The following is a 15560-nucleotide window of genomic DNA, read 5'->3' on the forward strand; positions in this document are numbered from 1 at the left end:
TTGGAAAAAGGCTGCAATGAAACAAAGAGTGAAAAATTTAAAGGGGTCTGAATACTTTCCGTACCCACTGTATGTATGGCCTTAAAAAAATTGTTTGACCACTCTAAAGACTATACGCTAAATATGCAGCTACAGCCAGGAGTGAGTTAGTAACTTAGGATAGTCTGACCCACAGATAACAAAATTTAACAATCTGTAATTGTGGCTCAACAGAGAGTTATCAAATAGTAAATAGTAACTTCCTGGAGGTTTAACCTCTGCTTTTCAATATGTCAAACTATTACTTAAAGTTCCCCTGATATTGCTGTTTGTTACCCCTTTATTGTGCTTTTTCATTAGTACTTTCTTGATGAAATTTTGGACATCTGAGCTAATATAATGCCCATAGCTTAAGTCTATTAAAGCCATGAAATTGCTGTATGTTTTGAAAAATGAAAAAGCAGAGGTATTGTACAGAATAAGTGTGCGCACAAAGCACAGTTACATTATGTGGGTGTTATTCGTAAATAAGTGTAACACTAAGTCTGAGGTAACAGCAGGTAACCGCGTCCTCTTACCAAGCTGAACACTGTGAACTCTCCCGCCGATGTGGTCTGACGCCTCTAGGACGGTGACATCCGTGAAGCCGTTTTTCAGTAGGATCTTAGTTGCAGCAAGGCCGGCCAAGCCAGCACCAATCACTACTATTCGAGGCTGCCGATGAGTGCGTAGGTCGCTACTAAGAGGATCATCAGTGCTGTCTGAGGAAATTTCACAACTTTGCATGCCGTCCAAGATCCTCTTCGATGGAGTCTGTTGACAAAAGAAAGAAAAGGACCCAAGTTAAAAATGGCCCCATTATGACACAAAGTGAGCAGGCAAAAGGCACTCATACAGAAGAAGAATATTGAGCATAAGAAATCTAACTCAACATATTTTTTAGTTGATATGTTCTTCAAATATGCACACATTGCACACAATATACACAAATGGAAAACATTATAACGTAACATAACATACTTTGAAGCAACTCGTGAATACACACAATGCTGGTTGGGTGGCTCATGTTACCTCCTGCTATTTTGTGTGAATGTGATAATGTCTTGTGTGGACAAGATATCCAATCCCCATTTGCATACAACTTATTATCTTGTGCAAAGCTATTCATATCATATCCATATCTAAAAAGACAACAGAAGACAATACATTGTGCAGCAAATGATTATCCTGGCAGAGATGGGAAGACTACTAGAACATTGTACTCAAGTAAAAGTACTGCTACTGTAAATCCATTTTACCTAAGTAAAAGTACTTGTGTAAAAAGTAGTTTAAACTGAGAGTAAAACTGCTTTACATTTAAAAGGGAAGGGGTTATGATGAGATACTTTTAAGATTAAAAACACATCTTTAGGCGACAAAGAAATTGCATTAAATGTCAACTTATCCACAAGTTGAAAATGAATTCCATTTTTATAGAAACACTTTGCAGTCTGCCCATACAACTTTATTAAGTTTATCAAGTTTAAATATACAACCACTTTCAACACTAAAAAAAGGCAGAAAAGAGATTCATACTATAACAATTAAAACGAGCTATGGACACCTCGGCTACATACATTAAATAGCCTGAAACTTCTTTTAGAGTTAGTAAAAATAAACATCACCAAAGCAGACAACATAGACATGTATAAACAATATAAACTCCACAGCGCCTGCAGGCGTTAATTTTGTCATTAATTAAGATGGATACAATCTTTTTATTTTTTTATTTTTTTACAATAATAATTATAACTACATCCCATGTGATTCCTAACCCACTGGGGTCTAAAGGTTTTGGCATGCCCTGATATTGTCAATTTGAACAAATGTAAGAAGTGTTAAGAACCTTGGCTTTTTTGTTAAGCTACAAAAATAGGCTATCAGACACATTTACAGACAGTTTAGTGCCCCAAATTGTCAATAAAATAAATCATGTTCCTGACATCAAAATATTTGTTGAAGTTTAGAAAGAATGACGATGGCAGACGGCATCGTCAAGGTCGGATGATCTCATTGTTAAACAATTAGTATATTCACTGCTGGAAGAGAGGAGAGTCTGTTTTGTTTTTACAATAATTCTCCACATAACATAGGTAGGGTAGGAATTTGGCGTAAACAGCATTACTAATCTTGAAAAAATATTTTTAGTAGTGTTCACAAAATGAATGGCGATATTTACCATATATTTGCTTATTGGAATTCTTCCTTATAAGACCCACATTTACAGCTGCATTCGCTGTAACCAATCTGCTACCAAAGCGCTCCACAACCCTGTTTTTCTGTCAGAGAACAGACTAAGCACAAATAGGAAATGATTTATTATTGCACATCTCAAATGTTCTTGAAAATGCTCAATGACAAAACATTCAGAGTGAAGAATAAACAAGCAACCTTGTTTTTACTGTACACAAGGCTGCTTGCTGTGAATGTATGGACAGCTGTGTGTAAGAATAACACAATGAGAGTCTATTCAGAAGATGTTCCAAGTCAGATTTACTAACAATAGTAAGTGGCTGTTTTTCATGGAAGATGTACACTGCTATAACTGTTTTCTAAGAGCCTTTAATATAAAATGCGTCTGTTCTTCTAGCACTGACACGCATAAGTAACAACACCAAGTCTTCTGAAGTAAGACGGTGATATCCTGGTGTTACACAATATACACACATTCCCCGCTTTGTTACCAGAGCAGCACAGGACACAGGACAGTGTATATTGCATATATGTGCAAAATACACACCAGAAAGGATTCAGTGGAGTTGACTATTATGCACACTGTATAACAAATAATCCATCTTTCTCTGATTGACATGTACATGTATGTACATTACTTGGACAGAGGATAGTTTCCATCTCATCTTGTTTTTAACCTTGATTTAACTTTGACTTGTGTAAACTGTCGTAAGCAAGTTGTCAATCTTGACAACTCAGCTGGAGGAGTCACAAGAGCTGACAAAGACAGTCAAAGAGGAAACCAAGATCCAGAGCTGCAAGAAAAGATGTCTGGCGGTAACCTTTTACTTCCGTAAATCTCAAAAACTCACTGACGTCCAACATAGATGAGTCAAACCTGTTAATCTGGACAGGTCAATATCAGTACATCAAAACATAAAAAGATATGTAACTAGAAGGGCACTAAGAGAACACAGACCTCTGCCAAGGACATGCCCTACCTCCCAATGTTGTGGAAAAAAGTATTTGTTTATCTGCCTCCATGATCTGAATTTGCTCCAAAATATGAGTTCTTTCTTGACCCATGCTACGCCCTTCCACAAAGTGTCATGAAAACAGTTTTTTCCATAATCCTGTTGACAAACTAACAAACCAAACCGAAAACACTACCTCCTTTGCAGAGATAACAATAGATTAATGTATCCATATTGCACAATCCTACCTTCAGTCTGCACTTTTTGTGTATTTTAACACATACTGCTAAACCTCTGATCACACTGAACTGTATGCTGAACTATATGCACCAAATAAAGTCCTGTTTTAATTCCAGTTCTCTCATTCTCTAAAAACGTATCTTACTTTAGCCATGAATACTTAATATTAATAATCACAGTTAAACAACACTGTTAATCATCAGCTGGATTACTACAGTCATAGTTTCCAAATCACTGTCCACAAACTGGACTGTGAGCATACAATATGCTTATGCTAGGTTTATTGCACATTGTTTTGTGTGGATACTGTATATGGAAATATTATATCATACATATAATAACATTTATACTGGCAGCAGATTGTGCAAAAAGACAAATTTCCTGCACATGTAAAGATGTGTATCTGATATCTGAAAATTAAGATCTGCTCATCTGTCTACTTTCGTTCAGTGCACTTTTATTTTGAGCGTATATTTGGATGAATGGCTATTCATCTTGTCTGATTGTGACATTTTAGCAAAGAGACACTTCAACAAACACGCAGTCATAGTTACAGACAAGGGCAAATATCTTAATTGTTTTGGTTAAAATTCCAACAAGGGTCATCATTTAAACCCATTGTAATGTGTTTGAAATGGGTTCTTTACATAGTGTTATTGTTTTCGACATTTTCACTACAGTTTAGCCGTTCTCTCTTCCCCTTCGGGGTAAGGGAGGTTGTGCAAAAAATCCCAACTCTACTTCCAGAAAGGAATTGACCAAGTAATTTTAGGCTTATACGGTTCACTAAAAACTCAAATAACGCCAGAAAATTGTGTTTTTAGTCAGACTGTAGAAAGGAAGTGTACGTAGCCTCCGGGTCAAAAAGTGAAGCCAATTGGAAGTGTCTCAAACCTGTTTTCTTTTAATGGCCAAAATGGGGCAAATCCACTGTTTGCAAAAAAGAGTTAGTTAGGTAGCTAGTTTTAGGTCTTCTTCAATACTTCATGATTTTCATTTAGTAAATTATGTCCAGTTTAGAGTTAATGAAGTTGGGCATCGTCTGTATTTTTTCTCTAAGAACTTTGACCCTTTAACAGTATTTTTGGTTCATGAAAGTTAATTGTAAGATTTTGGACACCGAAAAAAATGTTCAGCTTTTACTTGTACTAAAGGACACTGTTCATTTTTACCTGTAAGTGCTTTTTGTTTTAAGTCTGTTTTTCACTAGCCCAAATTAGCTTCCAAATTAATATCACAGTTAACATGAATTACAGATGCACCTTGCTAACCAACCTAGCTAGGTAGCGTTAGCTCCACACTCTCATCCAAATATGGTCACTTCTGGCTCCTAAAAACAAAATGGCAGTCTCAAGGCTTCAAACCGGTACCAATGGGTGACGTCATAATGGCTCCAACCACTTCTTGTATGTTTACGATTCCGTCACTTTACTATCATCTTTTCATGAGAAAACTCTCTATTATAGCTTTAATCATTCAGTGTTCACTCAAAACGAATATGTCATTGTTGGGCTTGACCTTTAAAACAAAAAACATTTAAGTGAAAAATTCACCTAATTTAAATGACAGATCTAATTCATAGACAGCCTTTGATTACTTCACACACTGGCCCCTCTGACAGATTGTGAAACCCTCCCTGGTTGCTTGTAATTATTCCACGGCTGGTTAATACACTCACCACATGCCACCTTGCCACGCTTTACACCACTGCACACAGATTAATGTGTGGGCTGGCCTTGGGTAGATTGGCGGATCATGATGGATGGTGAAGTGAGGAGGGAGGGGGCTACCACTGACCTAGAAATGACAATCAACAATACAGTGCATCTGCCGGTGGCCTTTTTAAAATCAAGGCCAGCCCTGAGCAGTAATATCTTAAATGACTTCCCGCCTTTAAGCTTTACAGCTTTCCACTCTCTTTAATTGTGGAAATGGCAGCTGGGTCCAGACTCACATCTGCATTTTCTTGTAAAAAATGTAAAACCGTTCGAATATTAAGCTTTGCCACTAGGTGTCCCACTTGACTCAGCCGCGTCTAAGGGAGACCATAGATTGCATAGTCATGTAGGTCAAGTCAAGTTGAACTATATATGTCCCCAGAGGGGCAATTGGTTTAGTAAATAAAGAGGCTGGAAGTTGTAATTCCACTGTTTGACCAATATCTTCAATTGACTTCTAAGCCCAGCACACTTTCTGGGGGGCCTGGTGAGTTGCTGTAAGATGCTAGCGGCCACGCAAGTTTGTTTGTTCATAAACAAACATAAAATTATGTTAATCATGTTGTCATATTGCTAATTACCAGTGTTAGCCAACAATAGTTAAAAGTAAGTTTCGTAAGCTAAGCTATTGGTAATTCTACATTGAATAAAATTTTATAACATTAGCCCCCAACTAAAATGCCATCAGCACAAGTTAATAATGTGGACTCCTTTTTTGTCGCCAGAAGGTGTCATAGTGATGAATGGTGGCCTACACTGGACAGGACCAGACACCGGACAGATCATCCCAACTGTAGTCCAATGTGAGTATTACCATGGTAATTGCACATGTCTGCATCAAAGAATAAAAATGCAGTGTAGTCTGAGGGCTTTGTGCCAAAGGCCAGACATTCCACACTTCTCTCTCAGCTCTGATTTTCCCAAGCTGGGATGATTGAGTGTAAGCACCACACACACACAGACAGCCACACACACACACACACACACACATATAGACACCTCACGGCTGTGCTAAACACCACGCTGGATGTTCCCCTGGTGCAGATAAAGAGTGCCCTGAGACTATTGTTGTATTCCTAAAGATACACACAACAGACTTAGTGCATTCAATTACACAGTGATGGCAGGAAAATTATCCCCACAGAGATATACACTACCGGTCAAAAGTTTGGGGTTACTTAAAAATTTCCATCGCCCTCCATTATAGACAGAATACCAGCTAAGATTAGTTGCATTGTTTTTTTAACCAGGGCAGCCGTTTTCAGATTACATTATGTGCTTACATAATTGCAAAAGGGTTCTTGACTGTTTCCTCAATTAATTTTTTTGAATATCAGATTAGTAAACAGAATGAGCCTTTGGACCATTGTATGAATGGTTGCTGATAATGGGCAATGTAGATATTGCATTTAGGATCAGCCATCCGCTCAGATCAGCTGGTATATATGGTCTACAATGGAGTGGAATGGAACCTATACGTTTTTACCAGTAGTGTATAGATCATAAACAATTGTTTAACTATGTATATTTCTGTCATAAAAAAAAACACAATCTTGAAAGCCTTGACAAATAAAATGTGGGCACCATTCTATTAAGCCACCTGTAATAAAGAGTTCATAAACTGCAACTATTTTATTGAAAGTCAGAAAAGCATTTGCTACTGTTTTATGGATCCGCTATGAGCCAGTGATAAGGGCAACCTTTGGGCTGCCAGGTGGTACAAAATCAGGTTGGACGGTTTGGCCACTTAAATAAGCCAAAATCTGTATTTTCTTTATTATTATTACATTTTAATTTTTATACCAGCATACTTGATGGATTGTAAATCCCTTTTGACTTATTAACATTAATAAGTGCATGCTTGTTAAAAAGTGAAAAAGCAATGACATACTCAAGGTAGCAAAGGAAGTAGCTAAAGGACTTCTTCTTGACCCAACATGACCTTTCTTAATGTTTTATTAGTAGATTATAACTTGCCCATTAAACATTAGAAATGGATTTATTAACCATTAAGACAGCCATTGGTTACAATAATTTGAAAGTGTCTGGCTACCAAAAATGCAAATAATGGAATGAGAACCTTTTAACAGATAAAAAAAATCTGACTGAAGACAGAAAGAAGATCTAAGTGGTTGATGTCATCCTGTATAGTGGGTGGCTGGATAAGTCATCTGGATGAGAAAATCCTTTACTGCCACGTAACTGTGATGTGGCAGCATTTTGAAACAAAGCGTACAACTTCACTGAGTTACTCTGACTTAATTGTCTACAAAAGAACAAAATGTGATAGAGACGCAGCCAAACCGAAACACATTTTAATGGGGAGAAATAAAGCGAAATACACAAATCCACCTTCTTCCAGCCAGAGCAGACTAAGAACACACTCCAGTACATCCATGTAACATTTCACGTGAACGTTGTGGTCACACAGTTTCGTACAGCGTTTCCTGTCTTATCAACACAAACAACTGTGTAATATTATTATTTAGTATACTGTAGCCTATCTGAGCGTATTTACGGTCGAATACAGAGCCGACAACTACAGTAGAAATAAGCTGTTCTCACTGTATTTCCAGCGACATGTAGCCTACGAATACACAGCCTGTTATTTTTGGTCAACATGCTGCACTGACCATCACCCACCACCGGTTGTTAAATAATAATTCTGTTATGTGGTTTTAGTAGAGCAGCTGGTTACCTGGCTCTCTTGGTCTTCAGCTTTAAAACCTCAGAGTGCTCCGCTTTCCTTTGTGCCCGTTTTCCCCTCAGACCGGCACCGCTTTGTATTTATGCCTGGAAACCAGAAGCAGCCAGTTTTCCCGTGGCCGCTGCCTCCTCATTGATTAAATATGAGCCTTGATGACGACAAAAACCAGCCCCCACTCAGTGACAGCCTGCTGTCATGGAGCTGCCTGCTGCTGCGTAATACCGTAATACACGTCTGTTGTTCTTAGCATGCAGGATGTGTGTGTGATCCTGCATGCTAAGAAAGTCATTTTAATCAAAGCAAGAACCTTTTCAAAAACGTTAATACACAGGCCTAAATAAAAATGTGAATATTATAATGTCACAGTAATAATAATAATAATAATAATAATAATAAATAAAAATAATAATAAATCTATTTATAACATGAATAATTATAATTATAGCCTAGTTATATTGGGCTGATACTGAATCAAATTGCTGGATCAGATATCGGTGACAGTGGGGTTGATCAATTCAATTTTATGTTTATGTAGACTCTACTATAGGGCTATAGTCTGCATTATATTATGGAATTGTTTCAACATTAAATAACTCATTAGGCAGCAAAATGGCCCAATGGCAGCAAAAAAATGTAACATTTATTACTGATGATTTACTGTGTAAGCTGCTGCAACTGGTAAAGGTTGATGTAATTTAAATTACTTCATACGCTGGTGGGTAGTTTAATCTTTAAAACGCCATGATATATTTTTAGCCGATCATATATTTTGGATGTAAACTATTAATGCTGAAAGCAATGAGTTAAAATAGCTGTCAAATGAATGCAGTGGAATAAAATGTACAATATTTCCCTCTGAAATGTTGTGGAGTAGAAGTTAAAAGTAACTTCTTAAGTAAATAAAGGCTACTTTATGTTACTTTACACCACCAATTTAGTGATTATAATACATTATGCTGCTGAGGTGGGACCAATTGATTCTGATGATACGTGATGCTGATTAACTGTTTAATATAGTTAATAAAAAGGCTACCACAAGCTTAAACTAAATATAAATAAAGATCATATGTTCAAGAGACATCATGTCACAAAGCAAGTTGACATGGGTCCAATTAAAAGGAGAGGTAGACTGTGTGTGACACTAAAGTATACTCAAAAACACAACACAACAAAACAACTTATTCACCCATGCAGTATAGAATTTAATTAGTAAAACAATGGTTTTTAAAACAAGTTAGTGGTGTCAAGTGTAATTCACGATGTACAACATGTAGGAGGTAATCCTAATATGCATTGATAATTAAATTACCAAAATAATAAAAAAAGAAAAAAGGCATACCCAGCCTCAACCCCAACTCCACCCTCCAAACACAGTAAACAAATATCTTAATAGGAATAAACAATACATCAATCAGCAAAGATAGCAATTAGAATAGTTTAGATGGTCATTGGAAAAAAAGTATCTTGGGAGTCTTTTTTAATGGCAAGATACAAATTGATAATGGTGCCTGTGGTGGATTCGTTTCACGTTGTTGAGCAGGAAATCTCTCGGAAAGCAGGCGCTGTTGGGTTTGGTATGTTAACTTCTCCAAAAGGCCACCCCAGCTGTTTTGGCTACAGGTCCAAACCCACAAATAAACAAAGAAAGATGATTTGGTGGTGTTGTGCACCTCCCGGATGTAAAAATGTGTCTGTGTATGGGCCAATAATCGCTTCATCTTGCGGGTTGCCACCCTTCCTGTTCTGTGCTTTGTCTGTGTTTTGTTAAAAGAGGAAGTTTGTCAGACAATCATCTGATCATTTGAATAATCAGCAGAAAATTTCACTAGCTGCTGTAAAAAAACTAAAGGTCTTTACACAAATCATATCAATAAAGGGAAATGATAGTTGCAATATGAAAATAAAAGACTTTGTCATGCTTTATGACCAATTAATCTCTTTGTTTGAAGATACAGCCTGTTGTTGTTGCTTCTACAGCAAATTAAAGCAGACTAGCACTGGCCATATATCAAGTAAAGTCAGTGAGGACACTGAGGGTATGTCTTTAAATGTGCTTAAGGCAGAACATTTAAAGCAACTAAAATCAATTTACTTTTATAACGTCTCAGAGGATAATGTGAAAACAGTGTGAAAATGTGAAAGGGGTCACTCGTAGTGATGAACCAACCAAAAATTATCACCAAAATCTACAGCTGCCCTCATCTTTATGGAGCTTCACATTGAGTTTTAACTCATCATTGAGCTGTCTTGTTCCACAACTTCATTGTTATGGTTCACTCTCATCGCTCTGTTTGGAAACTGTGGCTCTTTTAGAGAGGGCTGCAATTTTCATTTTTCAACAGGATTAGGGTGCTGGTCATTGTTCGACTGGCTTAGTATTTTTGTCACAAATCGTTTTTTCCTGACAGAGTGTTGGATTAACATACTGGTTACTGCAATCTTCTGATAGTAAGTTCACTTTAGGTCAGCTTGATCGTTGTGCTTTGGATGACATTGTTTAGGTCCCTACATCCCTACAGAGTAGACTGCACTGCCATTATAGCCAAGTGTCTTACTTACATATTATGTACACTGTTTTTTGGGACTATTTGTATTAATAGGATTGTTGTTTTGACATGGGACGGAGCCATACTGTGCTCATTGAAACCCAAATTGTAAGCGCGCAGCAAGAAACCGTGTGAGTACCCACAACACTGATTAAACAATCAGCCAGTCTTTTATTGAAAGGATTATGCAATCACAAGACAATAATGTCCATTCTATGTATTGGTCCAATTGGATCACATGTTCCTTTGCTATCTTAATTACTTTACAGGGTGTCCCGGCAGAGGTTAAGTGATTAGCACGTGAATATGCATGTGCTTGCTGCATAATTAAAGCAGAGGAATGCTGGCGTGGGATTGGTGAATCAGTTGGATCATGAGAAAGGCCTCTCTGTTTGTTGGTCCAGCAAGGCACAGAGACCTCACATTGTGAGTCTGGCCAGCATTGGGTTACTGTATTGTCCATCGTTTTCCCACCTCCCTTTCACTCTCCTGCACAGCAACACGCCACAGAGGGGGAAGAAAGTGGCTTTTCATTGATGGGCCAGTTGGAGCATGCACAGGAACTTGTTGAAGAAGGGAGTCAATCAGCTGGCTACAACAGCCTTTTATGATCCTGAGCCATTCCCCAGCAACAAGCATCCTGCATGAATGCTACATACAGAGTGAATAATTAACACCACCACCACCATGAAGCAGCAAGAAAGGAAAGAACCAATCAGAGTGCAGTCATTAATGGCAGGTTTACTGTTATAGTGTAACTCACATTGGTCAGACTTCAAGGTCCTCTATGACTGGGAAAGAACACCCACTAGAGAGCTTCAGGGAGTCCGTTGCAGAGTTCAGTGCAGGACATTTTGAACAGCAAACATTCTTACCTTGTGTGAGAGCCATGTGATGTCTGGAGCAAATAAAAATCTGCAATCTACGACTTCTACGTTCTACACTTGACACCTGCTCATCAAAGGGCTAACATCAGGGCCACAGCCAGGACTTTAGAAATCTTTAGGTAATGATTCCAAGTCCACCTTAATCAGTCTATATTGACTATGTTTTATTCCCGGGATTGGTGCCGATGGAAAGTCCGCTGAAAGGCCCTTCGTTTTGGCCAGATGTCTGTCACCTTCCAGCTTTCTTTGTGTTGGCATTTTGACCTCCGATCGATTTAGGCTGTGGTTAACTGCTCCTCAGATCTCTGCAGGGTAAATCCAGACAGCTAGCTAGACTATCTGTCCAATCTGAGTTTTTTGTTGCACGACTAAAACAACCTTTAATCGTACACGTTTCCCAAAACAAGTTCCTTCCCAAGGCTATTTTGCAGAGGTGCCATTGCTCTTTTTTTCTCCGATCCTGGAATGTGTGTGGACTAGCCAGACCTTCCTCCAAAGCGCTGTGGAAGACGGTCTGGCAATGCAAGACTAGCCTTAATTAATGTTGCTTTTATGCTGTGTAGCTAGCTAGCTACATAGGCTAATGTTGGCTCAATGAGTTTAACGTTTCCAGCTAACTCCTATGAAGACTAACCAATATGTTTGGCAAACGTTACATTGTAACTTTGGCAAATGTTGCTGGAGTGCAAACGTCCTCAAATCCAATAAAAACAGGACACAGCTGCTAACATATGCCTTAACCATGGTAGCATCCTGGACCAGCTACTGTCTATTCCCCCTCTCCCCCAGAAACCAAAAAGGAAGTCTCAAATATTAGTACATTATTTGGATTTTTGTATCTATTTTTCAACTTTATTTTCTGTCTTCTATTTTATTTGTGAAAGTCTAAATGCTACTGTTGTTCAAAGGCCTCTCCACAGTGAAGAGAGAAAACGTATAGTTGGAAAATACTGAATTCTTTTTAGATCTCTTTTTTCATGGATATAAAATTGATCAAATGTATAACTATAATGAGTCAAAAAAGTAATCATATTTTTATTGAGAATGTTAGCCTTAGGTTGCTGCATAAACCTTACAAATTCCCAGAAAAATACAAAGGGCATGGCCTCAATGTCCTCTACTGTCAAACATGCAAAAGACAATGACTCTAAATTATGAACAATTCGGAATCACCAATTTGTGTTTGGAAAGTGAAATCCACAAAAACGTCAAAAACCACAGAAACTTGTCAGTCACAAATTTTTCTTGCTGTTTAATGATAACAACTAAGCAATTGTGACGCTTAAGCCATCAAAATTTTAAAGGTTATCAATAAGACATTTTCCCATTTGTAACATTCATGACAGGCACACTGTGACAAAGATAGATGTTTCACTTGAAGTTAACCACATCTGAGTAGAGTCGTATGTTAGAATTTTACCACCAACAAGGACATAAGGCAATGGTGAGTATTTAAATGTAAGTCATTTCCAGACACCGTTCTTTCCTCTTTTCAGTGATCCTATTCTATTTCACTCCTTCACCATCACACCACCGGTTACGCAACAGGTCCTGGCTAGAGGTCGAGGTTTTCTGTTGTTGTAGTGTAACAAGGAGGCCTGTCACAAAAAGTGTTGGCCAAAACCTTCCCCCCTCGCTAAAACTTATGCCCACCTCCTCTTCCTACTCTCAAGTCTCTCTCGATCACCCATGTAAACAAGTAAGCTGCCTTTCTCACAGAATGGCACAAAGGATAAAGCAGCTTATCTTAAATAAGTAGGGCTGAGTGAGCAGTGGTGACATTGTGTCGTGGTTTTGTCAGGTTTCTGTTCAGGTGTTTCCTTTTTTATTTTGAAGTCTCTCTGTTCTGTTATGTGCTGTCTTGTTTTACTTCCAGGCATTTGGTTTTCCCGCCTTTGTAATTGTCTGATGTCTTTCACCTGGTCACCTGCCCCTTGTTATCTCTCGTTTACTTGTGTATTTAGTCCCTGTGCTTTCTGTGTCTGTTGTTGGACGATCGTCGTTTTGTCTTATGTAATTTGTTGTGCTGTCCTATATTTTGCTGTGTGTGTAGCAATGGTGATTGAGCCTATGAAAGCCCTTGCATTATTACAAACTGGTGTCTGTGGTGACATTTTATGGTAAAAATCACAAGCGGTGCACAGTTTGAGACATGTTTAATTATCCAGCAGTGTTTGGTCCACCTGTGAAGGTAGGTAGAGCTAACAAAACAGACTTGCTCTTCTGGATAATTCCATGATTTAAATCAAGTTATTTAGTTGTTGATAAAGCTCAATATTACAAATTTCCTTAAATGGGCTTTAACCTCATTTGATTATATTTGGGCCAAAAGCAAATCCTTTCAGGCGAAAACGTATTACTTTGCTCATTGCGTCATTACAGATTTTTTGCCTTGTATCTTATTTGTTTTTTTAACTAGTCTTGAAATTGTTCAGTTAGTGTCCCTTTGTAAAAATTGGTGGCTTTTGACTTCTCAGTTACATTTTTGCACTTATTTTCATGATATTTTGTATTTTAACAACTGCCTCCATTTGTCAGTGTCAAATCCATTGCGACCCATTGTTCTCTAGATGTTTGTTTGACTCTTCCTCGTACAACTAACGCTGTCCGGTTTGATGTTGAAATAAATCAATCAAAGTTCACTTTTGGGGGTTACTATCATAAAAATCTCATCCACTAATTTTTCAATGACCTGCAGAATGTATGATGAGTTAGGACTTTAAAATATACAGATTCAGCAAAGAAAGAGGCAATAAGATCATAGACTGTAAAAAAAATTGTGTACAGAGCTTCCGTGATATCACCAATTAGCCTAGTTTGTGGACTGCTGTTTGGAAGCCCTTTTTAATTTGGCAACACAAGTGTTGCCATCTTGGTTTTTGGCAACTAGAGGGTGATGAAAGCCAGTGTTTATGGTTGAAATGGCGCTTCTCTAAACTATCTGCTAAAGGAGGAAAGTTTTCAATTTTTAACCCCTCGGAAGTGAGTCATCCAGTCCAGTCGTGATATACCCGACGGGGAAATGCCATCTGGCAGGTACTGGCACCCTTCATCTGCATCAGAACTGAAAATCTGCAAAATTCCCCTTATACCAGCTAAAGGCAGATGGCTAGCTTTGGTTGGCGTATAATTGAACAAGACAATTTAAGCCAAATGAATTAACTTTGAAGTGAAAACACACTGTGAGATTGTCAAAGTAAAAAAAAAAATGGAGCCAAGATGAGGATGATGTTGAAGATGAATGTTGAGTTTAAAGAAGGGAAGCAGACAGAGACATGGAAAGGGAGAGGCTGGATAATCAATATAGCTTCCTGTCTTATCTTTGGCCTGAAGAACAAAAACATGCTGTGTCTCATCCGGTGATCCTACAGTGAGGACATGAACGGGAGGTGAGTGTTAACCCTCTGACCCGACCTGTACACATGTGGAGGTTATTTTGGAAGTCCAGGAAAGGGATGGAAGACCAACGCCTTGATGCAGTCATTTTTTGACTTGCTGCTATTAATGCTTCTTGTTAATACCAGTTAATGGTGCAAAAAACATCTCTGAACCTTTTGTAACACATTTTACCCAGACAGAAGAAGCAAGATGTTACATATGAGAAATCAGTCATCAGAAATCATGTGCTCTTTCTTTAAAGCAGCATTAATTCATTTGTTGACCTTTTGAGAGCAGCCCGGTGTCACTTGCCAGACCTATCTCCACAGCGTAACAGCACTGGTTGATTTGGTGAACATATTAGCAAAAAAGTTACTTATTTTTTTCATCCAGCAGATACAGAGTAACATAAGCGTTCATTTGGATTAATGTTTATGGACTCCTGAGGAATGAAAAATATCTGTCTCTTTAGCTACTAAATGCTCCACTTTGTTGACCAGCTAGTTGCTGACTATGCTGAGCAGTGGACAGTGGGTTTATCTTTTTTGCTGAAAATAACTGCCTGCTTCTACTAAAAACAATGCTGATAAACCAAAACTGTAAAGCAAACCTAAAACAATGGGCTGAAAGACAATAAAAATAACCCTCTATCACTACGATTTTATTACGCCATCTTATCTATTGTTTTAGAGAAATCGCTTTGTGCAGTTAATTGTAATACACTCTCAATCACAAATGAATGTAGTATGACACAATGCAAATTGTTGCTTCTGAGATAAATTTGCATGTTTTGCATGCAGAAACACTCCTTCATACTTTGCTCAATGTGAGGTCAAGGAGAGATGGCTGAGGAGCTATGAGCGAGGACACACAAGAGCTGCCTTCCCGGGAGCAGGGCTTCTGAAAGCTGTTGCCCATAC

At 38.1% G+C, this 15560-nt stretch overlaps 1 protein-coding gene across 2 annotated transcripts in view; it reads right to left on the reverse strand.

The window, feature by feature from the left end:
- Nucleotides 1–8027, reverse strand: part of smox (spermine oxidase) — a 15922-nt gene extending 7895 nt beyond the window's left edge. The window contains exons 1-3 of one of the 2 annotated variants that reach the window (XM_034889823.1): nt 7821–7961; nt 2198–2312; nt 558–792 (exon numbers count right to left, since the gene is read on the reverse strand). In XM_034889823.1, coding sequence (XP_034745714.1) covers nt 558–792; nt 2198–2200 — 238 coding nt within the window. In that variant the 5' untranslated portion in view covers nt 2201–2312; nt 7821–7961. Of the gene's footprint in view, nt 1–557; nt 793–2197; nt 2313–7820 lie in introns of both variants that reach the window. The other variant, XM_034889826.1, reaches the window with a different exon arrangement.
- Between the last annotated feature and the right edge of the window lie 7533 nt (nt 8028–15560).

This window comes from Etheostoma cragini, chromosome 2 (genome assembly GCF_013103735.1).
Source record: "Etheostoma cragini isolate CJK2018 chromosome 2, CSU_Ecrag_1.0, whole genome shotgun sequence".
In the NCBI taxonomy this organism is placed as follows: Eukaryota; Metazoa; Chordata; class Actinopteri; order Perciformes; family Percidae; genus Etheostoma; species Etheostoma cragini.